The sequence below is a fragment of the Natator depressus genome, chromosome 7, assembly GCF_965152275.1.
Source record: "Natator depressus isolate rNatDep1 chromosome 7, rNatDep2.hap1, whole genome shotgun sequence".
Classification (NCBI taxonomy): Eukaryota; Metazoa; Chordata; order Testudines; family Cheloniidae; genus Natator; species Natator depressus.
Genome location: NC_134240.1, coordinates 76,298,499 through 76,325,561, shown reverse-complemented (window position 1 = coordinate 76,325,561; position 27,063 = coordinate 76,298,499). Strand labels below are relative to the sequence as shown.

Here is a 27,063-nt window from a genome sequence, read left to right as displayed (position 1 = left end):
ATAAAAATTTGGTAGAATCAGGCTCTGGAGTTAAATATGAAGCTCAGTCCAATACCTAGCCTTTTGGGACTATATGTACTTATGGAATCTCTGCCCCCACCCCCCAAAAAAACCTAATAAATCATCTACCACTAATATCTAGACCTGCAATCCAGCAAAGCACTTAAGCACGTGTGTTTAAGCACGTGAACTCAATGAGACTACTTGTGCTCTTAAAGTTATTTATATGCTTTGTTGGCTCAGGGCCTAGAAACTTCAGTATAATGTTTGAGTGCCATTCTACCTCCTCAAAAAGTATGCTGCTCGGTTTATGATAAAACAGTGCTGTCATATGAAAGTCTGAATGTTCAATGTAAATACTGTACATTAGGATTCACTGAAAGACTAAACTTGTAGTGACTTCATTAGGGACTCCTGCTGTCTTGGAATTTTATTTTTTGCTCAGTTGTAGAGGCTCTCCATTGACATGTATGATAAGCAGTTATCCACTTGTGATGGAATAATGTTTTTATGCAGTATTGAATGGTAATAGTCACTTCAGATGATTATACAAAAAACCACAGCATTACAGAGAAATGTGCAGCTACTTCACAGCCACAGAAGTACTTACATATTTGGTCCCCATTGCTGCAATAAGAGTTTGATGTAGCAGGAACGGGGAAGTCGGGGAGCTTGCGGCTCACAAATTCCTTATCCTTTTCCAAGAAAGCAAAACAGTATCCCTACCAGTACCTCATATGGTTACATTCAGTCAAACCTGGCTCTGCTCTAGTGCCTTATAAATGGCTTTTATTTCCCCTTATGCCTCTAGGAGGGCATCATAACAAGCTTACAAACGGCTCCAAAATTAATCCCCTTTAGAATGGGTAGGTGCTTCAGTCACAGTTCAGCCATTAGGACACCGCCACTGAGCACTGCAGACCTACATCCTGATATCTAACCTGCTGACAGGACCAAGGCTCACATTGATTCCAGCGGTGATAACCTCGGAGTGTTTTAACCAATAGCCAGGGTTTTCTTTTGTCAGCTGTTCCTTTCTATCTCAGTCACTTTTTGCTCAAGACTGTGGGCAGGAGCAGCCCAAGCAGTTTCACCAGCCAGGGTGGAAAAGGTTTTCAGCACCTCCCCATACCCTAGCTTTAAAAAAAAAAAAAAAAGGGGGGGGGGAGGGCAATTAGAGAGCAGAAACATTTGGGCAATCACAATGAAGAGAAAAAAAAAAAACAAAACAGTACACCACACTGCTATTGCGTCTCCTGGAAACTGATATCCAGGGCTACTGCCTTGTGTGCCCACCCCGAGAACTAGCCCTGCCTGTGGGGAATAGGTGTTAGAGAGTAAATGGGGGTCACCCATAAGGTAAGATTGATCAGATCAATGGTCCACCTAATCCAGTATCATGCCTACCACACTGGCTATTCCAGATTTATCAAAGGGAGATGAAAACCCCATATAATGCACTGGCTAATCGTACCACATGGTAACAAAAGGGAAAATTCCCAGTTCTGATGTTTATGCACAGAAGCACGTTGTCATTTTTATCTTTAACTTCACTGCAGATGCTCCTTGTATTCACAGGAATTTCAACTCTTACAATACTGAGCAGCAGTGAATTTCACAAGTGATATTCTCTTTTCTTCCCGTGGGACTGTACCTACCAGTTCTGAGTTTTAGTCTGCTTTTTTTGAAGTCCATTGTCCTTATTCTGCAAGTCTCACTCCTTCCTTTCCTTAGAATCACGAAATCTATCATTTTGTGATCATTTCCATTCACGTTCTCTTCCACTTTTAGATTCACAACCAATTCCTCTCTGTTAGTCAGAATCAAGTCTAAAATGGCTGTTCCCCTGGTTACTTGCTTCGTCTTGTCAAACAAGAAGTTGTCCCTACCACATTCCAGGAACTTGTTAGACATTTTGTGTGTTGCCATGTTACTTTTCCAACAGTGTCTGGGAGTTAAAGTCCCTATCATTACTACCAGGTCTTGTGTTTTGGATATTTCTATTGTTTGTTCTAGAAATGCCTCATCGACCACCTCCTCCTATATTAGACCCCCTTACCATGACATTACTGGTATTTTTGGTGGTTTTTTTTTTTTAATTTTCACCCAGAGATTTTCAATGTGTTTGTCTCTCACTTCCTCTGGACCTCAGAACAAGTGTAGACATTCTTAATATAAAATGCTCCTCCCTTTTTTTCTGTCTGTCCTTCCTGAACAAGCTGTACCCCACTTATACCAATATTCTGGTCATGAGATTTATCCCACCAAGTCTCTGTGATGCCAGTTAAGTAATTTTGCTCATGTACTAAGACTTCCTGTTCATTCCCCATACCCCTCTATTTGTGAACAGACATCTAAAATGTAGAACAGATTTCCCCCCACTGTTTTCCTGAGGGGGAGAAGGGATTTGAACAGGGCTCTTCCACCTCTCAGGTGACTGCTCCTAGGCTTTGGAACATTCTGAGGTGGGCTCCCCTCAATCTCTCCTATTGAAGTTGTTTCACTTTAATACTTCAATAATTGAATAATTAAATAATTGGGACAGTGAAAGAGTTAGTATGACTCTGTAGCCAAGTGATTAGGGTATTCACCTGAGAGGTGGCACAGCCCTGTTCAAATCCCTTCTGTTCTTCAGAAGAAGGCGGGATTTGAAGAGCGGGTGTCTCGCATCCTGGGTGAGTACCCTACCCAGTAGGCTAAAGGTTATAAGGGAGCTCTTCATTTTGGCCCCTACACACAACTTAGGTGGTCGAATGCCAATCTTCCCCAAGTTTGTGGATCACAAGCAAAGGTAGGCACCTATCTCCATGAGAGGGTTGGAGTTTAGCACACTCCTGTCTGGATGGCATCTGCTGTAGGCTAGGTTAGGTGGTTCCCCACCTCATATGTTGGCTTTGTAGATTGCAGTCCAAGGCATGTATCTCTTCCCCATTCATAGTTAGGCACCTCAGCTCCTATACCCAGACTTTATGGATTGCAGTGTTTTTCCTGTGATTTTTCTAGGCACCTAAAAGTTAAGTGCTGCAATGCTCAGCACTGCAACACCAAAGTCCCTACATGGATCGGGGCCTCAGTGTTTTTTCTTCAAGCCCCAGCTCCCAGAATAGTATGACTATGTGATAACTTCAGATTTTATTTCAAACGAGTAACTGTCTAGCCCTTACATTTGCAGAGAAAAGGTTGCAAATGTAAACCCTATTACTCAAAGGCAAAAATTTAGTTTAAATCTCATTTTTAAACCAATTTCATGATTTTTTTTTATTATGACTCATGATTTACCATTTGGAGTTGACTGCAAGTCCATTATATTTGTTTAGATTTGTAAGATCGTATGTAGGATTTAGACCTCTTTTTAATTCATAAGGATCTTTCTTTACTATTTGTGTCAGGTACTGAGTTGGGGCTTGTCTACACTTGAAAGTTTTAGTGTGTGAAATTAAATCACAGTGGTGATTCCTGAATAACTCCATGTGTAGACAAGCCTTCAGTAAATACATAATTAATATTTGTAACATTTCATTCTAGGTTAGGACTACAGCCTCCTGTGGTATGGAATTGCAGACTATAAAGCTGCTTGACATAACTGTGCTCTGTCCAAAAGTATTACAGCCTGACCTGGTTAATGTGAGTTTGGCTTCTGAGCATTTGAAAAATGTAGTTGACTAAAGCCAAATGCAGGTATTGTTAATCTATTAAGGTGAAGAGTCTTTGTAAAAGGAGTTTAGAAGCTGTTCTCTAAAACTGATTGTATCATTATTAGAGGGCGCTCCATTTCTATTAATCTCCAATTTGCTATAATAGATTGTCTCCTTCCCTCTAGTAAAATTTGCATCAACATAGAGAAACTGTTATTTAGCCACAATAGTTGTGCATATGCCTGTTACTAGGGGAAAGTGTTAGCTGCATGCTTGTGGAGGGCAAATGATTAGCTATTAGGTGTGAGGGCCACATGTTAGCATGGTGCCTCTTAGTTTTGTAACGGCAATCATTTCACGTTAACAGGGTCTTCCTGAGTTCATTACATTGCCTCATTTAGAGGTGTATTTGGTCCTCCTTCTGGACTGGAAATGGACTAGATGACCTTAAGAGGTCACTTCCAGCCCTACATTTATATTATTCATTTGGATAGAAAGCCTCAAATTTAAACTAACCACTTTACTATAGAGACAAAGTGGGTGAGGTATTTATCTTTCTTTGGACCAACCTCTGTCTAGTGAAAGACAAACTTTAAGCTACAGGGAGCTCTGTGTAGTTCAAAAGCTTTTGTTTTTCATCTCCTCTACCTTGGCTCTCTAATATGCTGGGGCTAACCGTGCGAACAATTTACTGTAGACTTTTAATGCAGAAGTGACGTGTTAATAAAAATTAAAGGGGAGAGATGTGGCCAAAACATCGGACCCGATACTGGTAAATTCAAATACTAAGACAGGGTGAGCACTGCTATGAAATGATCGGGTGAGAGCTAGGGCCGGTCCAAAGAGCACGGGGACTTGTACTCTTTTTTTACTTACGGGTGTTTGTGCCTGACAGTACTTGACCTTTTCAACTCACGTGTGAGGAAAGGACATAGCGCGACCTCCCCTGGTTAGTAAGGAACCGGGGCATAAAACTATAAACAAGATCACCTCCTTGTATTTAAGAAGGAGGGGCGCGTGCAGCGCTCACAGGGGCGGTGTTACACAGACTAGAGCCCGCACAATCAGCGGTGTTGCGGGCTCACTAAGCTGGAGCTGGCTGTGCAGTTGTGCGTGCGCTGGTTGCGAGATGCGGCTGTACAACGATCCATGCTTGCAGCACCCAGGCGAGCCTGGGGTGCCCCCGTTCTTTGCACGGCGCCCTCCGGGGGCGGGGTGCCGGCTGCTGCTCGGTGGTGTGGGTGCAGGCGCCCGGGAGTTGAGGGGCTGCTGTGCCCGGTGGTGGCCCTGGCTGCAGGCACTGGTCTCTGGAGCGCCTCCAGCCTCCCTCCTCCCTTACACACAGACACCCGGCCCTGTTTTCATGAATGAAATCCAATGCTCCGCTATAAATAGCACGGAGGGGACAGACGTCACCAGGAGGAGAGTGGCAGCGGCTCCCGCCGCGGAGCGAGGAGCTTCGCTCCTGCCTCAGCCTCCTCGTGGGGCGGGCTGGGGAGGGAGGAGCGGGGCGGGAAGCGGCGCGCGCCCTGGCCGGACAGCAGCAGCGGTACAAAGGGGCGCGACAGCGCCATGCTGCCTCCTTGCAACGCCGCGGTGGCCCCCCGCCCTGCGCGCCCCGCCTGAGGAACAGCCGCCGCTGGGTCCGTCCGTCCCCCCTGCCCAGCCTGAGGGCGGCGAGGCAGCGCGGCCCCTCCCGGGTAGGTGCCGAGTCGCCCCGTGCGCGGTTGCCCTAAACTTCTCGGCACGCGGAGCCTCCCCGGCCGCCCCCCCCCAGCGTGCGCGGGCACAGCCCTGGCTGGCTCGGCGTAACGGAGCCTCGGCTGCAGGGCTGGCTCGCTCTTCGTCGCTCCCTGAGCCTGCCCACGGCAGCCGGCTGGGGCGGGGGCAGGCCGGCGCCGGGAGGGAGCCCCCCGCAGGTGCACGGCCTCCGGGCAGCTTGAAGTGGAGGCGCTGCCCCATAGCAGAGGGTCCTGCTGTTGAGCAGGAAGGGCTCGGCGGGGCTCGCTTTCCCGCCAGGGCCAGCGCGCCAGTGAACGTGCCAAGCATAGGCAGAGGGGTGCAGTGCGGGCAACACCTGCTTGCACTTGGCACATGAACTGTAGCTTGCTAAGCAGCCTAGGGGCTGAAGGGTGGTTTTGTCCTGCTGTGTCTGTGGAGTCTGTTGTGGGTTGCTGTGACAACAGCTGGAGGCTGCCATGAGGGGCTTGCACGGCACAGATTATTTGGTGTCTGATCTGGCAGAGCCTGGTCTGGGGAGAGGTACCGCTATAAACTGATTATTAGGTTAACATTATGGCAGTTTGTCTACCTAGCCTGGCAGCAAACATCCAGACTAAAGAAGTGTCCAGTTATTGAACTGGTGCAGGGTAGACACGCTGAGAGTTCAGACTTGACTTTCGCTGGTCAAAACACCAGCTGTGTCTTTGGAGCTGGCCGTACACAACTACTTATTAAACAGCAATATCCTTGAAGTTCTACATATGGTTACAGAGAGAACTACAAAGTGACGCCAAAGTCTTCTCAATGGCTCTCTTCATCGTCAGCTTGTGTACAATTCCTGGACATTCAGCTGAATCAAAGCCAACCATTCAGCCTGAGGTGGAAATTACTTTGTTCAGCAAGCTCTCAGATATTTATCAGGTTCAGAACTCTTTCTAGGAAAAAGGCTTTTGGGGAGAATCCTGCCAAATAGTGTGAGGTCTGGAAAACGAGCATGGACTATTTTCAGTATAAAGATTAGTAGAACAGAGCCTATTAAATGTGAGTTACATTGCGGGGGGTAGGGATGCTGGTGGACATACAGTATTACCCATGGAAAGAGAATTGGTTAGTTTCTGCTTTATATTTTCTGCACTTCCTGTATGCCTGCTTCTGCAGTCATTGTACGTGCAAATTGCCAGTAACCTCATCAGGAATTGCACTCATGCTAGGGATGCAGAAATGGGCCTATTAACTTTTTTTAAAATGCTTATTTGGTGAACTGAGTGAATTCATATATCGGAGTTCCCCATGATTAGTAAATATTTTGGGGGGGGAAATCAACTTGGGGCCCTCTACTAGCTCTGGTAAAGTTCCTTTTGCTGCCTCAGGGTACTGTGTTTGGATCCCAGAATGGAAATGATTTTATAGTCCAGTGCACATACCAGAGAGGGGGAGACCCAGGATCTAGTCCCCCTGCTCCAGTCACTCTTTCTTTATACGGAGTGCAACAGTTTCAGCTGGAGAGATTGAGGGAGCACCACATCAGAATATCCCGTGGCTCAGTGGTTAGATCACTCTCCTGATAGGTGGGAGACCCCTGTTCATATCCCTTCTCCACATCTGGCAGAGAGGGGGGAATTGAACCTGGGTTTCCCACATCCGGTGTAAGAGCTCTAACCACAGAATTAGAGGTTATCAGGTGGACATCGTTTCTCCTCCAGCCATTTTGTGTGGAGTGAGGCAAGGGCCTCTGCTCCACTTTGTCACGTAATCACCTCCTTGGGTGATCAGAGTCTTCCAGAAGTGATCTGTTGCTTAGGTACCAGCTCACCTGGCTAACTGTTTCTTCTGAGTGGTAGCCAATTCTTTGTCCAAGGGTGCTTCTGTGTGAATAGAGGACCATCAAGGTTTAACAGCCCTCCATTGTTAGCACAGTGTCACTATCCCTTGTAGGTTTCAGAGTGGTAGCCGTGTTAGTCTGTATCAGCAAAAACAAGGAGGAGTCCTTGTGGTATGCCAACATTTTTATGGCTGACGTAGAACAATGCTTCCTCAGCTTTCATCCCCTAGCCCCCCTACTCTACTTGTGCTACATTGATCAAATCTTCAACATCTGGACCCATGGGAAGTTGGTCCTTGAGGAATTCCACCAGGATTTCAACAATTTCCACCCCACCATCAACCTCAGCCTGGACCAGTCCACATAAGAGATCCACTTTCTGGACACTACAATGCAAATAAGCGATGGTCACATAAATACCACCCTATACCGGAAACCTACTGACCACTATACTTACCTACATGCCTCCAGCTTTCATCCAGACCACACCACATGATCCATTGTCTACAACCAAGCTCTAAGATACAACCACATTTCCTCCAGTCCTTCAGACAGAGACAAACACCTACAAGATCTCTATCAAGCGTTTTTAAAAACTACAATACGTGCCTGGTGAAATGAAGAAACAGATGGACAGAGCCAGAAGGGTACCTACTACAGGACAGGCCCAACAAAGAAAGTAACAGAACGCCACTAGCCGTCACGTAGAGCCCCCAACTAAAACCTCTCTGGCGCATCATCAAGGATCTACAACCTATCCTGAAGAACGATCCCTCACTCTCACAGACCTTGGGAGACAGGCCAGTCCTCGCTTACAGACAGCCCCCCAACCTGAAGCAAATACTCACTAGCAACTACACACCACACAACAAAAACACTAACCCAGGAACCAATCCCTACAACAAACCCCATTGCCAACTTTGTCCACATATTTATTCAAGGGACACCATCATAGGACCTAACCACATCAGCCACACCATCAGGGGCTCATTCACCTGCATATCTACCAATGTGATATGTGCCATGATGTGCCAGCAATGCCCCTCTGCCATGTACATTGGCTAAACTGGACAGTCTCTATGCAAAAGAATAAATGGACACAAATCAGACATCAATAACTGTAACATTCAAAAACCAGTAGGAGAGCACTTCAGTCTCCCTGGACACTCAATAACAGACTTAAAAGTGGCAGCTCTTCAACAAAAAAACTTCAAAAACAGACTTCAATGAGAAACTCCAGAACTGGAATTAATTTGCAAACTGGACACCATCAAATTAGGCCTTAATAAAGACTGGGAGTGGATGGGTCACTACAAAAAGTAATTTTCCCTCTGCTGATACTTGCACCTTCTTGTCAGCTGTTGAGAATAGGCCACTTCCACCTCAAATGAATTAGCCTCGTTAGCACTGACCCCCCCAGTTGGTAGGTCCCATCTTTTCATGTGCTGTATATACAGTAACTCCTCACTTAAAGTCATCCCGGTTGACTTTGTTTCTTTAAGTTGCTGATCAATTAGGAAACATGCTCATTTAAAGTTCTGCAATGCTCCCTTATAACGTTGTTTGGCAGCCACCTGCTTTGTCCACTGCTTGCAGGAAGAGCAGCCCGTTGCAGCGAGCTGGTGGGGGCTTGGAACCGGGGTGGACCAGCAGCTCCCCGCTCCCCTAAGTTCCCTGTGCAGCAGGCGCCCAGCAGGCTACCAGTTGCTGACAGTTCAACTGCCTCTCTCCCCTCTGCCATGTGCTGCTCCTGCCCTCTGTCTTGGAGCTGCTCCCGGGAGCCTCCTGCTTGCTGTGCAGGGAGGGGGGAAGAAGGGGGCTAATGTCAGGGTGTCCCCCCCCCCATTCCTGCCCTCCGCTTACCCCTTCATAGAGTAGGGTGGGGAAAGGACAGGGCTCAGGATGGAGAGATACTGCTGGCCGCAGCTGCTGTCTCAACTTCCTGATTTTTTTTTTAAAGGCGCAATGTACCTCTCTCGTGCGCGCGCGCTCTCTCTCTCTCTCTCTCCCACACACAGGGTGTTTATCTCTGTCTGCCATGCTGTCTCCACTCCCTCCATTTGTGCTGCCTTGTAGAGTGTGAGGCTACATTAACAACAATGTGTTAACCTTTGAGGGCTCAGACGAATGCTAGTTCATCATTTAGCAGTAAGGCATCCCCTGGGAAATATCCCACCCTCTAACTTCACCACCTCAACCAAGCTTTACAATCATCATTGCTGTGTACAGTATTAAATTGTTTGTTTAAAACTTAGACTGTGTGTGTTTGAGATATATATAGTTTTTTGTCTGGTGGAAAAAAATTTGCCTGGAACCTGACCCCCCTGTACGTACTTTAATTCTTATGGGGAAATTGGATTTGCTTAACATTGTTTGTTTCGCTTAAAGTCACATTTTTCAGGAACATAACTACAACGTTAAGTGAGGAGTTACTGTATATACTGCTTACTGTAGTTTTCACTCCATGCATCTTATGAAGTGGGTTTTAGCCCACAAAAGCTTATGCCCAAATAAATGTGTTTAGTCTCTAAGGTGCCACAAGGACTCCTCATTGTTTTTTACTATCCCTTGTAGTTTCAGTCAAACATGGAGGTAAAAAGACAAGCAGATAAGCTCCTCATTCAAAATTGAGTTTGTAGTTAAGGAAATATATATGCATGATCTCAAACTGGAATTCATAAATTGTACAGAGGTAGATTCCCCAAATTGTCACAGGGTCCTATAGAGATACAGTAAAGTACTAATATAAAAAGAAATAGATATCTCAAGAGAAATTAGCCCCACCTCAGTTAGTTTTGTAAAACTCCTGCCATGTTAATACCCCAAGCTTCGCTATAGTACAATGGTTCTCAACCATGGGTACACTACATACCCTGGGGGTACACAGAAGTCTTCCAGGGGGTAGATCAACTCATCTAGATATTTGCCAAGTTTTACAACAGGCTACATAAAAATCACTAGCAGAGTCATTTCAAACTAAAATTGCATACAGACAATGACTTGTTTATACTGCTTTAAGTACTATATTTTAATTGATTTATTTTTGAATTGTATGGTAAAAATTAGAAAATAAATTTTTCAGTAATAGTGTGCTGTGGCACTTTTGTATATTTGTCTGATTTTGTAAGCAAGTAGTTTTTAAGTGAGATGAAACTTGGGATTAAGCAAGTCAAATCAGACTCCTGAAAGGGGTACAGTAGTCTGGAAAGGTTGAGATCCACCACAATAGTACAGAGGTGGGCAAACTATGGCCCACGGGCCACATCTGGCCCATGGGACCCTCCTGCTCGGCCCCTGAACTCCTGGCCTGGGAGGCTAGCCCCCAGTCCCTCCCTCACTGTTTCCCCATCCTGCGCAGCCTCAGCTCACTGCGCCGCCGGCACAATGCTCTGGGCTGGGGGGCTGCGAGCTCCTGGCGCGGCGCAGCTGCAGAGCCACGGCCTGACCCAGTGCTCTGTGCTGTGCGGCAGTGCAGCTATAGCGCCGCCAGCCACGGGCGCTCCAAGCAGCGTGGTAAGCGGGCAGGGAGCAGGGGGGGGTTGGATAGAAGGCAGGAGAGTTCGAGGGGGTGGTCAGGGGGCAGGGGTGTGGATAGGGGTGGGGGCGGTCAGAGGGCGGGGAACAGGGGGGTTGAATGGGGGCTGGGGTCCTGGGGGTCAGTCAGGAAGGAGAGGGGGGGTTGGATGGGGTGGCGGGGGACAGTCGGGCAGGGGTTCCAGGGGTGATCAGGGGACAGGGAGAAGGGGTGGTTGGATGGAGTAGGGGTTCTGGGTGGGCAGTCAGGAAGGGGGGGGGGGGGTTGGGTGGGATGGCAGGGGGCAGTCGGGGCGGGGAGCAGGGGGTGGTGGATGGGGCACCTGCCATGCTGTCTCCCCTCCCTCCATTCGTGCTGCCTTGTAGAGTGTGAGGCTACATTAACAACGAGTTAACCCTTGAGGGCTCAGCCAATTGCTAGTTCATCATTTAGCAATAAGACATCCCCTAAGAAATATCCCACCATCTGACTTCACCACCTCAACCAAGCTTCACAATCATCATTGCTGTTTACAATATTAAATTGTTTGTTTGTTTAAAACTTTATACTCTGTGTGTGTGTATCTGGTGAAAAAAATTTCCTTGGAACCTTTCCCCCCTCCCCCACCCAGTTTACATTAATTCTTATGGGGAAGTTGGATTTGCTTAACATCATTTTGCTTAAAGTCACATTTTTCAGGGACATAACTACAATGTTAAGCGAGGAGTTACTGTACTAGACGTTACAAGCAAAATTGTCCACTGACTTTCGTTGCTGGGTTTGCACAGGGTGTAAGTGCACAACGTAGCCCTGAGCCTGGTAACATGATTGACCTAAAGTCAGCCATCACAAACCCTTCCAAGTGCTAAATATTCCAATGACTACGCAGGTCTATTGGGTTATTCCTGCCATCATTTAGGTGCATTGCTCATTATTTATATTTCTCTTATACACTTAAAAACAGGAGTGAATAAAACAGTAACTAAGGTTTTTCCAAAACATTACTTATAAAACAAAAGGAAAAATATGAGAAATGTCACTTAGAGCTCAGCAACAAGGGTGAATTAGCATTTGAGAACAGAATTTTGCTCAAAATCTGCTGAGGATCTTCAGAAACTCCATGCTTTGTCTACTGCTATCCTCTGTTGTATTAACAGGGGCCAATTAGATGGGGTTGATATAAGATAAAACATTCCATTATTAATCTAGCATATCTTCCCAACAGCCTAATTTAATATCTTCTAACTGGTCTCTTCTTCAGTACAAAATGACAGGTTTCAGAGTAGCAGCCGTGTTAGTCTGTATCCATAAAAAGAAAAGGAGTACTTGTGGCACCTTAGAGACTAACACATTTATTAGAGCATAAGCTTTTGTGAGCTACAGCTGACTTGCATCCGATGAAGTGAGCTGTAGCTCACGAAAGCTTATGCTCTAATAAATGTGTTAGTCTCTAAGGTGCCACCAGTACTCCTTTTCTCAGTACAAAATGAATCAGATCCTACTTTGGGTGTAAATTGGTATAACTCCACTGAAGCCAGTGGAGCTATTCCAATTTATACCAACTGTGGATCTGCCCCAAAATTACTGTTTGCCTTATCTTGTCATGTGATTTAACCCTCATTACACCTATCCCTTGTTGCCTGTCTTTGGTACTGGCTGATTCATTGATGCTAACGAAGTAAATTTGTTATTACTTCCCCTTTTGCCCTCTGCCATTTGATAATTTTCCTCTTCTAGGTTACACCTCATGAAAAGGTTTTGTGACAGTCTTTCACCAGCTGCTGCCATCTGTCAGGTACTTGATACCCTGCTGTGGTTTCTTTCACCAATGTATTTGGCATAGTTCTGAAATCATTAACTGAATTGTATCAGGTTTCTCAGACTGCAATTGGTTTTATGGCCCCTTCCTTCCCGCTCCTCCCCTTGAATCGAAGATGCCTGTGATTTCTGCCTTTTAAACAGATGTACCATATCTATAAGTTCTTTTTCTCCTTTCACATATGCTTATAAATCCATTTAGTTTCTAAAACAAAAAAGGGTTTGTTTTATATTTCAAAGTGAAAACAACTCCTTTGCTTCCCTGGCTCTATTGCATATCTGCTTAGGCTTTTGCCAGCCTTTTGATACCCTAACAGTTTTCAATCTAATGCAATGATTTCAGTTCCTGTAGAATTTAGCGCTTTTGCATCAATTCTAAATCTCCAGCTTCTGTGTTTGCACTTTGGTATGCATATATTAGGGTAACCAGATGTCCCGATTTTATAGGGACAGTCCCGATTTTTGGGTCTTTTTCTTATATAGGCTCTTATTACCCCCCCACCCTTTGTCCCGATTTTTCACATTTGCTGTCTGGTCACCCTAATATATACACTCTGCTGCACTTCCTAATCACCCTTTGTGGTACCAGGTTATATATTGCTTCTGTAAAGGACTCATAGTAAGAAAAGTACACCCTTAAAATAGATAGTACAGCCTTGCTGGGGGAGAAACCACAAATAAAGCCACTTCACGTATTTCCAGGTATCTGTTTCTCAGTGAGTGCTTTTCAACGTCTCATCAATAGGTTTTATGGTGTTTTTTTGTTTGTTTGTTTCTTATGCTGGGATTTTCAAAGGCATCTGAGGGAGTGAAGCACCCATCTCCCACTGAATTGCATACATTCCGGTGTTGCTCTCCATTAGATTTCTTTGAAAATGCCAGCACTAGTCTCAGTAATGGAGGATCTGTTTACTCAAGCGTATCCCTGTCCCCCATGTCCAAAATTGTAAGTTGAGTCAGACAGGGTTGGAACTATTGACAGTTCACCTTTGAGAGAGAGGAAGGCAGGGCCTTCTTTGATGAGCATCTGAGGCTTTCAAATCCTCACTCGCAATCTTCAGCTCGAGGACTCGATCCTGCAAGTCCGTAGTACTAAGCCTAGTAATTACTATGCCATGAGACAGCCTGGTGAAGTCAACTGGACTCCTCGCAGTAATAAGTACGAACCCTACTAGTAAGTGTTGCCAGGATCCGACATAAATCACTGAGTTGATGCTTGAGACCAAGGTTCTCAATTCGGGGGTCACAAGCAGATTTCAAACAGGGCCAGCGTTAGACTTGCTGGGGCCCAGGGCAGAAAGCTCAAGCTAAAGCCTGAGCAACTTAGCTTTGTAGGGTCCCCCCAGTAACGTGGGGCCACGGGCAATTGCCCTTCTTGCTACCCCCTAATGTCGGTCCTGGCTTTTACATGCAGAAAAACAGTTGTGGCACAGATGGGCCATGGAGTTTTTATAGTATGTTGGGGGAGGAGGGGCTCAGAAAGGAAAAGGTTGAGAACCCCTACTCTAGACTGTTGGTGAGTATTCTATGCTGGTGTGGGGGGGTTCATATTTGGCTACTGCTGTAAGAAAAATTGGGGTATGTTCTTTATTGGTTAACTTATGCTTTATAATCATCATAAACTGGTCACGGATCTCAAAATATTTTACAAAGGAGATCAGTATCATTACATCCATTTTACAGATGGGGAAAACTGAGGAACAGAGGGGGAAGTGGCTTTGCGAGGTCATTCAGCAAAGCAGACACAGCGCCAGGTCTCCTGAGTCCCTGTCCAGCGCCTATCCACTAGGCCACACTTCCTCCCCATAGTTAAAGATATGCTATCAGTGTTAAAAACACTGCAATCTGATTTTTTTGTCCTGTGATTCATGTATGGTTTAAGATGACTATAAATTAAATTGCTTAGAGATTTTTTCCCCCCCCTTTCTTTCGTTCATCTATTTTGTGTACTTGATAGGGAAACTAGTTATTATTTCTGGTTGGAAAATGGTAAATATTTTCTGTTAAAAGTTTCAGAAGAAATGAAAAGAATGGTTGCTTTTGGTTTCTGAAAACTGAAAATATGTATTTTTTTAAAAAGAGAAAATTTGGAAAGAAATGAAAATTTTCCACAAAAATATTCACTTTAAATAAAGGCCATTCTTGTTTTTTAGGAAAAAGTTTTCAAATGGAAAAAAATAACTAGCTCTATAGATTGTGTACAACGTGCATTTCTTCCCATGAAGTTAGCCAATCAACCCCTGATCCTGCAGTGAGATCTATGGAGGCAAATTCCTGTGCCCATGTAGTGCATCACATGGGGATAGGAGCACACCTGCCAGGATCTTCTTGCAGGATCATGGCCATAGTACATCTCCTCTGTTGTTTGTGTGGGTCTTTTATCCAGTGACAGGAGAGAGAGAATAACTTTTTAAAAGAAGAAATTTCACTTGTAAAATCACAGCTGTTGGCAGACGGGTTCATGGGTAGGAACTGGAACTGCTTAAGTTTTCTCTTTTCTTGACTAGATTTTAAGATAATGTTTCTTTAACAGGCTTTTGGATAAAAGTGCTTTAGAAATGTAAACTTGTATTATTATTATTTATTATTTATTAAGGCCAGTTGGTTGGAAGAATCTGCGTGTTGTAGCAACAGCTCTGGTTTCCATGTTAATAAAGGATACTCATTCAACAATGAGAAAAAGTAAGAAAGATCCCATCAGCAAATAGAGATAGAAGAGGAGAAAGAAACAGGTAGCCATAAGCATTAGTGCAGCCCATGAACTGGAGTTATAACCTTACGCTTTATTGGACACTACCTGCTTTACATACCATACTTCATTCCTACAAGTCAAATAAATTTATCTAGGAACTTGGCGCTCTCTCCTCTCTGTTTCCTCTTAGTTTTCCAGTAATCCCAGATGGTGATTTGAAAATATAAACATCCGAAGTGGTGTCTAAGATCCTTCCCAATATTTTCATCATTGATATCAGTCTGCTACATTGTCCTCAGAAATGTACTAGCCAGATGAATTTTAAATTGCGTCCTTTGCAAAGAGCTATCTTTATCCAGTCTGACACTGTATCTTACTTCTGATAAATTTTTAAATGCTACTTGTTTGATCACAGTTACACTTCATGCTAGTTTTTCTGTCAAGTGATCTCTGTCCTTTATCATTGCCACTGGGCACATTTCAACAACTTTTGGGGTTTTTGTTTTGTTCAACCCTATTTTCTTTCTAGATAGCATTGAAGCATAGTTTATTTGTTGGTCCTGGAATTTTTTTGCATGCCACTTTCTGCCATGTCATTTGCTTTCTCATCTATCCCTAATTAAAAAGAACAGGAGTACTTGTGGCACCTTAGAGACTAACAAATTTATTAGAGCATAAGCTTTCGTGGGCTACAGCCCACTTCATCGGATGCATAGAATGGAACATATAGTTATATATATATATATATATATATATACATATACACACACACACACATAAGTTGGAAGTTACCATAAAAACTCTGAGAGGCTAATTAGTTAAGATGAGCTATTATCAGCAGGAGAAAAAAACTTTTGTAGTGATAATCAAGATGGCCCATTTAGACAGTTGACAAGAATGTGTGAGGATACTTAACTTAAGGAAATAGATTCAATAAGTGTAATGACCCAGCCATTCCCAGTCTCTATTCAAACCCAGGGTAGTGGTATCTAGTTTGCATATTAATTCAAGCTCAGCAGTTTCTCATTGGAGTCTGTTTTTGAAGCTTTTCTGTTGCAAAATTGCCACCTTTAAGTCTGTTACTGAATGGCCAGAGAGGTAGAAGTGTTCTCCTACCGGTTTTTGAATGTTATGATTCCTGATGTCAGATTTGTGTCCATTTATTCTTTTGGGTAGAGACTGTCCGGTTTGGCCAATGTACATGGCAGAGGGGCATTGCTGGCACATGATGGCATATATCACATTGGTAGATGTGAGGTGAACAAGACCCTGATGGCGTGGCTAATGTGATTAGATCCTATGATGGTGTCTCTTGAATAAATATGTGGACAGAGTTGGCATCAGGCTTTGTTGCAAGGATAGGTTCCTGGGTTAGTGTTTTTGTTGTGTGGTTGCTGGTGAGTATTTGCTTCAGGTTGGTTGGGTGGCTGTCTGTAAGTGAGGACTGGTCTGTCTGCCAAGATCTGTGAGAGTGAGGGATCATCCTTCAGGATAGGTTGTAGATCCTTGATGTTGCGCTGGAGAGGTTTTAGTTGGGGGCTGAAGGTGACAGCTAGTGGCGTTCTGTTATTTTCTTTGTTGGGCCTGTCCTGTAGTAGGTGACTTCTGGGTACCCTTCTGGCTCTGTCTCTGTTTTTTCACTTCAGCGGTGGATATTGTAGTTTTAAGAATGCTTGATAGAGATCTTGTAGGTGTTTGTCTCTGTCTGAGGGATTGGAGCAAATGCGGTTGTATCTTAGAGCTTGGCTGTAGACAGTGGATTGTGTGGTGTGTCCTGGATGGAAGCTGGAGGCATGTAGGTAAGTATAGTGGTCAGTAGGTTTCCAGTATAGGGTGGTGTTTGTGACAATCATTTATTAGCACAGTAGTGTCCAGGAAATGGACCGCTTGTGTGGATTGGTCCAGGCTGAGGTTGATGGTGGGATGGAAATTGTTGAAATGATGGTGGAATTCTTCAAGGGCTTCTTTTCCATGGGTCCAGATGATGATGATGTCATCAATGTAGCGCAAGTAGAGTAGGGGTGTTAGGTGACGAGAGCTAAGGAAGCGTTGTTCTAAGTCAGTCATAACTAGTTATCCTAACTCCAGTTTATATTCCCAGATATTACCAACCTTTCTACACTCAAATCTAGACACTTTCCTGTTTTGTTTTTTGTTTGGCATTTTCATAAATATAAAGAGAAGGGTAACCACCTTTCTGTATACAGTGCTATAAAATCCCTCCTGGCCAGAGGCAAAACCCGTTCACCTGTAAAGGGTTAAGAAGCTATGGTAACCTCGCTGGCACCTGACCCAAATGAGCAATGAGAGGGCAAGATACTTTCAAACCTGGGGCGGGGGGGGGGGGCGGGAACAAAGGGCTTTTCTGTCTGTGTGATGCTTTTGCCAGGAAGAGATCAGGAAGGCAGCCTCAGAATTTCTGTTAAGTTAGTAAGTAATCTAGCTAGAAATGCGTTAGATTTCCTTTTGTTTAATGGCTGGTAAAATAAGCTGTGCTGGATGGAATGTATATTTCTGTTTTTGTGTCTTTTTGTAATTTAAGATTTTGCCTAGAGGAATCTCTGTGTTTTGAATCTGATTACCCTGTAAGGTATTTACCATCCTGATTTTACAGAGGTGATTCTTTTATCTTTTCTTTAATTAAAATTCTCCTTTTAAGAACCTGACTGATTTTTCATTGTTCTTAAGATCCAAGGGTTTGGGTCTGTGTTCACCTGTACAAATTGGTGAGGGTTCTTATCAAGCCTTCCCCAGGAAAGGGGGTGTAGGGTTTGGGGGGATATTTTGGGGGAAGACATCTCTAAGTGGGCTCTTTCCCTGTTCTTTGGTTAAAATGCTTGGTGCTGGCAGCATACGGTTCAAGGACAAGGCAAAATTTGTACCTTGGGAAAGTTTTAACCTACGCTGGTAAGGATAAGCTTAGGGGGTCTTTCATGCAGATCCCAACATCTGTACCCTAGAGTTCAGAGTGGGGAAGGAACCTTGACAGGAATATCAATAGTTACATAATTTAATTTATTACACTGTAACAATTGTATCTGAAGTTTAAACTGGTGAAAACCTTAGCTGAAACAGACTGTAGCTGTGACTATACAATTTCAAAATCTCATGTCTTGTACATACTCCTGGCTTTAGTCAAAGCTGTGCCTTAAGTTCTTTGCGTTGCATTTATAAGTAGTGAATCCACACCTTTTGGTAACTGTGGATGGTATAATTGAACACTGGAGCCTATTTTTTTATTGGAGGTTTCTAAGTGTTTGTTCAGACTTCTGGTTGTTGAAAACTTTCCAATAATTAGGAACCTTTTAAAAATTCCTTTTTAAAATCTAGAAAATAGCCATTATAGATGGTCTGCATTTCTTCATACATCTTGAGTGAAGTCTGGAGTGAATTTGAAAGAGCTGCAAAATTTTTCTTGATTTTATTTTAATCTCAGTTTTGTACAGTATTGAGTCAAGTTAAAAATGTCTTCACTAGGCTACTGTTGATCTACTACATAGAATTCAGGTTTTCTGGGACCAATCTCTGATACCTTTGCTTTAATTAAGTTAGTAAAAATATCAAAAAATAAAAAGAACTTTTTTATTTAATTGACATTCTTCCCATATATTCCTTTTTAGGATTCTCAGATTTCTCTTGTGCTTTGTAGGTTTATTATTTTTTATCTAGACTTGCCTATTCATTTTAAACCTACCTTGTAATTATTTTTGTTTTGGTTTTTTTTAACATCATAGGCTCTTTTTTTACTTAACATCTATTTTGTGACAGGCTCTAGCTTATTCTCACCAAACCAGTCATTTACATTTTTAATAAATTATGTTATAGTAAAAGTGATCCAAATAACAGCATTTGAGATAAAAATTTCAGTATGAGAAACATTGTTTTAGCACAGACCCCTGTTTGTAGTTTTAACCAACAAGACACACTGGCTAGCTGTTCTTCTTCAGTTTCCTTTCCAGCACTTTAAACATTTCTACATTTCATCTGTGACGCCTCATCCATGCATGAATAAAATATGAAGTAATTTAATACTTCTTGTGATGTCAGGAGTTACTGCTTATACTGAGACCTGCAAGAAAAGGTATTTTTAAATGTTTCCAAGTAAATCATATACTGTGTTTTTTTTAGCTTGCTTTTTCTAAACTCATTCAGTGCCCTGGGTCTGTCTTTCAGGCTGGGACACATAATTCCAAGAAAAAATGGCTTACTGTCTGTAATTTTGGGTAGATAAGGTGGTAACCATTGGTTCCTTTGCAGATAAGCCCTACAGCTGGAGAGTGAGGCAGCTGAGGAACTGAATGACCCGTTGTTCCCAGTGCTATTTACTGTGGCCTTGATCCTACATTTAGATCCATTTGAGCAGACCCTAGCAACTGGTGGAGCCGCTTTGGCTCAAGGCTTCACGCAAAGGATCAGAGTCTTGTATGGGATTTGCTCAATGGCCAAGCAGCCAATACGCAAGCACTCTTTCAAGTATGTGGGGCAACAGACAGATAGTATGGCTTGCAGTTTTAACTTGGGACACAATTGGCCAGTTAGCCAAAAGTCCCTGTCACTCTCCCTAAGATGGCTGCTTTCCTACTGCTTGTGGAGGTGGAATGTAGATTCGAATTCAGATCACACTTGTTAGGACTTATTCTGATGGCTTAATTTTCTCTAATGTACAAACTGTGCATATGCTGTGTCATTTTCTTCCATTCCCTGGAGACCTGTTGTTAAAGTTGCGCCAAGACACCCCATTGTGCTAGGTGCTGCAGAAACACCTGTGAAAGCATGTTCCCTGCCCCAAATAACTTATTGGACTCAAAGGCCCCAGTCTTGCAACTGTCTTTTCAGACAGATTCCTGTCCCCATATAGAAACCCTCGGCCAGTGGCAGGCTAGTCACTGGGCCTACGGGACCTGTGCCCAGGGTCCCCAACCAATTGGGGGGCCCCAGGAAAAATGGGCACCCATATGCCCTGACCCGCTCTGCCCACCCGGTGCTCCTGCCGGGAAGCGGGGGAAGCCCCCATGCCCTGACGCCACTCCCCAGCTGGAGCACCGGGCGGGTGGAGGAAGCTCCCTGGCAGGAGCACTGGAAAGGTGTGGCAGGGCAAGCCCCAGTTCTCCGGCAGGAGTGGGGGGGCTGGGCTGGGGGGGGGGGCTGCAGGCGGAAGGGGTGTGGACAGGTCCCCATTTGCTCTGGCCCAGGGACCCACAAAAGATTAATCCGCCTCTGCCTGTGCACATTCAGGTGTGAGATGAGGGCCTAAATTGTGTCCTCACTGTGAGAAAACCATCTATATGCTGGTGCAATATCAAAATATTTTGACAAGTTACACTTTGGAAGACATTTAGTATAGGGTAATAGCTACATCAAGAGATCAATGTGACAGAAGAGTGACATAGCCTCACTCTAATCTGGTAATAAATGTCTGTACTTCAGAAGATCCCTTTATTCCCCCCCCCCCTTCCCCCAACACACACACAAATATGGTAAAAAATGTAACCATTATTTAAATTCTGCCTCCACAGTGCACATCCAGTATCTTAATTGGTTGGGTAATATTTAGTCCCAACACTGACTTTTGTTGCTGTAGGTCATATCAGCTGAAGTAATGAAAAAGCACAGTTAAAATTAGTCACAGTCCAATAGTTACTGAAAAGTTGTACTTATTCTTAAGTGTCATAGAAAATAATGGATTTGAGACTGCAAAGAAAGAACAGCAAAATAGCATTTATTTTTTTAATTGGCGTTATGATTTAATGTTGGATGAATGAACTGGTTTAGAATAAAGAACATGTAAAGTAGAATCATTCACTATCTTAATTATATCTGTTCCTTAATTTTAAATGCTTTCTTGTGAGGAAAAAATATTCTCTCTATAAAAGATTACCTGTATTTTGGCAATTAATGAAATCTGCATGTAGGTTCCTCGTTTGTTTTGTTTTGTTTGTTTAAATCTGTTCGGCAACCCCTACTAAATATGGTTGTGCCTTGTATTTTCTCTTATTCTCCTTCCTTATTGATATTCAGCAGCAGACATTGTGTCAGTAAACAAATTAGTAGAGATTAGGAGAGCAAAATCAGGTACTCTGAACGATGATCCTTCATTTATATCTCTGAGGGAAAAATGGCAGATTTTCCAAGGGACATATTGGACTTCATTTTAAAAAATAATATCTCCCCTTCTGATCCCCCCCCCAACCCGCGCTCCCCCCCACCCTCCCAGCAATATTCCCACCCACTCGCTAATTTAACACACACACAAATGTTTATTAAGGAAATCTGTCCATTTTCAACTTTCCACAAGGACAGTGTTTTTAAAAAACAAATAATATATTTCTGCTTTTTAGCAAAACAATTCCAATATCTTACAAACAGATTTTTCTAATGAGATGTACAAGTTCTAGTTAGACTGCTTGATTTTAATATAGACTTTAATCTGGTTTGTAAACGTTCTAAAATGTTTTTTGTAGTTGTTTACTTTCATAAAAGAAAAATTGTTGACTGTAGAAATATATCTTATATGACATATGCAGGATACAGTAATCACTGAGTTGAATTGGATCAATATAAATTATGGGGTGCAGAAAGTCAGAGCTCTTCTGTCATCTTACAAGTAAGATATTTGCACATTTTTAGTTGTAATTTATATTGTGTATATATCTGGGTGATTCAGTTTTCATCGTGCTTTACGTACTTAAGAATATAGTTAGAACTTGTCTTTTTAGGTTGACTCTCATAATCCAAAACTTGAAAGGACAGAATGCAAGGCAAAACTTGTAGTACAAAAAAAGGTTTATGCCAGAATTCCTAAGGTCAAACCCACTGAAGTCTAGTCTCCTCTGCTTCTCAACATAAATAGTTAGTGAGATGTAAGTTTGTGCTAGCAGACCTAGCTTCACCAAGATTTATCTTGAGCAAGCAGGTCTGTGTTTACAGAAAACCAAGGAGATAATAACATGCTAACTGGAATAAGCCATTCAAGGTAAAAAATGTTTCAGTAACTGTGTGTCCTATATGAAGGAACTGTTCATCAATTTTAGTACAACTTGCATAAGCTTTGTCTTAAGACTTCATTCTTGTCTTTAGCAAGTGGAAGGATCTTATTGTAAATAACACAACTTCTGTTATATTAGAAAACAAATGTAACTATTGTGTTGCAGTTTTTGATAAATGGACACTGACATGGACTACGAAAGACCCAACGTTGAAACCATAAAATGTGTGGTAGTTGGCGATAATGCAGTGGGGAAGACTCGCTTAATTTGCGCAAGGGCATGCAATACTACTTTGACACAGTATCAGCTGCTGGCAACTCATGTACCAACCGTCTGGGCAATTGATCAGTACCGTGTCTGCCAAGAGGTAAGGATTTTCCAGTTTATTAAATGTGTAGTGCACACAATAAGTTTGTATTGTTATTGATCAGCTCTTTAATAGTCAAGATATGGTAATGGGCAACTCAAAAATAAAAAGTATTTGCAGCTACCATCTAACATGCAAGGCATCCACTTTTTCTCTAAGCCCACAATTACATTCCGAATTTTTTTGTGACAAGAACATATTTAAAATACTCATATTGCGCTTACGATTATAAAGTTTAACACTGTGCTAGTTTGGTGTAGCATGGCATCATATCTTTTTTACAAGGAGAGTAGCAATTTTACCTGTAGTGAGTTTTTTAATTGAGGGAGGAAAATATTATGTCTATTCTATTTTAGGTCCTTGAACGCTCCCGGGATGTTGTTGATGAAGTGAGCGTTTCTCTCAGACTTTGGGATACTTTTGGTGACCATCACAAAGACAGACGATTTGCTTATGGAAGGTAAAATGAGCCAAGTCTAACTTTTAAATAATAGGTGCAGTAATATTTAGTAGAGAGAAATTTGCAGCTCTGAATTTTGAAACATGAGGCCTTATAACCATCAAGGGTATTCATATTTCTGCCTATTACAAGGAAGATAACTGTAAGGATTAAACAGACATGCATATTTAAAAGGCAGTACAGTTTTACTATTCTACATTTACTTGAGAAAAATGTTAAGCCCTGTTAACAAATACTGTAATGTTTCAGACTATAGTGTTCACAAAAATGAGGCTGTGATTTTATGAAAATGAACACCAGTTTTCCTTGCTTAAGTAAACATCATGAAGTATAATCAATTCACTTATTACTGAGCTAACAAACAGATGTGTTGGGAAAACATAATCTCTTGTGTTGCAAAATATATCTATAAACAACTATAATAAGAGGGTGATCTGCCGAGTTGGGTGGGTCATTCTCTTAGGACCGGATTTAAATCCCAAATCGCTAAAAGATAGGAGTCTTTTTTTTTTTCCTGTTTTCTTAATTAAAATAAAAGGGAAGTGTTCTCTTACATGAACACCAAAGTCTACACAGAGTTCTCATTGACACATTAATCTTGTAAATGTTGAGAATTTATCAGTAGGGTTTTATCAAAATGCAAAATGTGGCCTAATTCTAATGTCTCTGACAGTCTTTCCATTTAATTCAGAGGGAGTTGGATCTGGCCCTTTATCAATGCAAGCAGAAGCGCTGCTGAGTAGCAGGAAATTAAGTATATTATAATGTGAATCAGCTACCTGAAATAGGCATATAAAAAGCATATAAAACTAAAAATGGATGTCATAAACTTTTTTTTATGATTGAGACACATACAAGGCCTTATTTTTTGCATGAAATGTCAGTATTTCTTTTCCTTCTGAAACTTCCTTTTTCTTTTCCCTGTCACATCTGCTCCTATCTTATTTCAGCTGATATTTTTCAAAAGACCTCTTTTCTCCAGTTAAAAATGTTATATGTATAGTATCTGCACCAGTTTTGCACTTCATGTCTGTAAATAATTCTTTCTTTGTGGCTCCGTTTTCAATGCACCTGACGTATAGAGAAGCCAGAGTTGTGTGAATCAGTGCTAGATAAAATGAGTAACTGTGAAGGGAGTTAGCCTACTCTGGTGTGTGTGTGTGTCTCTCTCTCTCTCTCAAGATCGCCATAACAAGATTGTCTATCAGCTGAATCCAGTAATGGTAACATCCCTTGAAATTTTCACATTGTAAAGCTCCATATGCAAGTTTATAGTTTTATATGTGTAAATCCTTCTTTATATCCAGTGTCATCTTAAAGGAATGTTTTATCAAGAGCTGTGTAGTAAAAAGTGCGTTCTGTTGCAGAGACGTTGTCCTTTGGCCAGCAGTGTGATTTTTGAAAGACAGTTAAGTTCCCATTTCAACAAAGTACTTAAACGTGTTTAAGTGCTCTGCTGAATCAGAACCTAAAGTATAGCATGTCTTGATTATATAAGGTGCCCATTTTAACAATAAGTTATAGATTTAAGATAAAATTGACCTTACTTTCCAAACTCATTCAAGTGTTTATGAAGGTTTCAGGTATAAACAATTTTTATTTTAATATTTAAAACTTTATGAAGCCTGACTTTGTAAATATGGTTGGACCTTGCGTTTCCTTTCCTCCCTGAAGTACAGACGTCATATTCTGTAGCAGACACTTTGTCACTGAACAGATTACTAGAGACTAGGAGAACAAAATCAGGCATCTTCTGAACTCTGATCCAACATTTACTGAGTGAATGGGGAAAACCACATACTTAACTTCTAATCTTTCACACACAAAGGGACCTTGAGTTCAGTGGGGCTAGTTACATGAGTAAAGTGACTCTCACATATGTTTGCAGGATTGGGCCCGTCGTGTGAGACACATGGGAACAAGGTTTGCTGAAAAGAGTTTAGCTCCGAAAGAAACTGTTTTAGGGCTTGTCTACATTTAACGGGGGATCGATGCATGGCAATCGATACACTGGCGGTCAATTTATCGGGTCTAGTGAAGACCTACTAAATCAACCGCAGATCCCTCTCCCATCGACTCCTGTACTCCACCGGATCAAGAAGAGTAACAGGAATAGACGGGAGAGCGTCTCCTGTTGATATCGCGTAGTGTGGACCCCGCAGTAAGTAGATCTAAACTACGTTGACTTGAGTTACACTATTCATGTAACTCAAATTGCGTAGCTTATATCGACTTTTCCCTGTAGTGTAGACAAGGCCTTAGAAACCTATCATGCTGGCAGTAGCGCTCCTTCTGCCAAGTCTCTTAATGCATTTGTGTGTAATAGCAAACTGGTGTATCTTAAGGAAACCATTTAGGATCCATTTTATTAATGGAATTTCACTGGTCAAATTTTATAATAGCAGGGTCTGCTTACCCTGTTCATTTCTATTCTGTTCTAAAATGATTTAATACAGTGTTAACATATTTAGTATGTTTCTTTTAATATTTTTTACAACTAGGAGCCTTTATAAATTCAGGTGAGTTTATTGCTTATATTCATTTACAGAATTTGTTTTCAAATTATCTTCTGTACTTTGAAGTGTGTTCTCATAATTAAGTCAAATCTTGCAGAACAGTGAAAAGCTGGCTAGTTCTAGAACGCTTAATACTAAACCTACAAGTGTCCAGTCTTCTCTGCCTGGAAGATTGTTTAATGAGATGTCCCTTCAAATACCCTTCAAAATTGTTGTTGTTTTATGCAAAGTAGATCCTGTTATGCTCGTGGTGCATGGAGAGGTCTGAGTCTGTCAGCCAAGACCTTTAATTGTCCTAACTGTGGCATAACAAGCGCTATCAAGTTCTCAAAGTATCTGCCTCTCTTTGGGGAAGACTGCTCCATTAATTTTGCAGAATTATATATAAATAGGTTATGTTGTAGGTGACATGATGAACAAGTGATAGGATTTATCTTGGGGAGAATTTCTTCCTGCTTCTTCATTTTTCATTGAGATGAGTAAAAAGATGGAACAATTAATCCTTTTTTTTTTTTTTATAAAGATGAGGGGTCGGGGGGCAGAGTATCAATCCTAGCCTGTATTTTACTGCATGTTGTTTAATTACAGATCAGAATCATACAGGACATTGGGAGGGGGAAAGGGAAACCGATAGAAATATTAAGAAAAAAAGACTGAGAACAAAACTTGGTTGGAAAGATTTCTAAAAATGTTCTTTATTTCTTAACTCTGGATAGGTGGGTTTTCTCTGGGGTGCTTCTGTTCTTTCATTTCAAGTAGGTTCCAGTTTGTGGTGATGGATACTCATTAATTCCTATTGTCCTGAAGGATTCAATTTTATGCAAAATCCGGTGAAGAAATGGTAAGATGGTATGGTCTGAGGTATAAGCAGACCATACCAGGTGTGGTATAAACATAGAAACTCTGATATCCAGATCTGTCACTTTTTCATCCAACAACAATGATTCTGTCTCAGTACTGTACTGTCACTTAAGATTGCAGCCTGGATGGGAGAAATGGATAAAGCTCAAGCTGCAACCACGTACAAATGTCCCTAAAACATACCTAACTCATTTTATGTAGGCATAACAATAAAGTAATTTACACTGTTTTTAATTTGGCATCATTCATAACTCTATAGCATCTTATCTAGTCTAGTTTTGAAAAAGAGTGCTGGAAGTGAAAATGGAAAAAGAATTGGTTTGCCAGATTTTTTTTTTTTTTTAGGTGAGAGAGAAACATATATTTGACTAAAATTCAATTAATTTCCTGCAGTTATTTGATGTAAACAACACTAAAGCATGTATGCACATGCACATCTGCAAGGAGTTAATTCCATTTCAATCAGATATTTACTTTCATATGAGTATGTGGTCTGTAAACTAGTTCAATCATGATAATTTATTTAATGAAACTTAAGTATAAGTTCTAGACCAAACAAAATCTGTTCAAACCATATGGTGGGAAATCATCTTTTCCCACACCACTTATTTATGAACATGTGGATGGGCCACTACAAGGCTGCTGACAGGACCTTTTTAAACATATGTTG

At 42.1% G+C, this 27,063-nt stretch overlaps 1 protein-coding gene across 3 annotated transcripts in view; it reads left to right on the top strand.

Moving 5' to 3' along the window:
* The window catches only part of RHOBTB1 (Rho related BTB domain containing 1), an 83,143-nt gene that overhangs the window by 19,540 nt on the left and 36,540 nt on the right, over window positions 1-27,063 (top strand). The window contains exons 3-5 of one of the 3 annotated variants that reach the window (XM_074958842.1): window positions 12,431-12,488; window positions 22,355-22,556; window positions 22,913-23,016. In XM_074958842.1, the coding sequence (XP_074814943.1) occupies window positions 22,365-22,556; window positions 22,913-23,016 (296 nt within the window). In that variant the 5' untranslated portion in view covers window positions 12,431-12,488; window positions 22,355-22,364. Of the gene's footprint in view, window positions 1-5,107; window positions 5,336-12,430; window positions 12,489-22,354; window positions 22,557-22,912; window positions 23,017-27,063 lie in introns of those variants that run through there. The other 2 variants (XM_074958844.1, XM_074958843.1) reach the window with 2 other exon arrangements.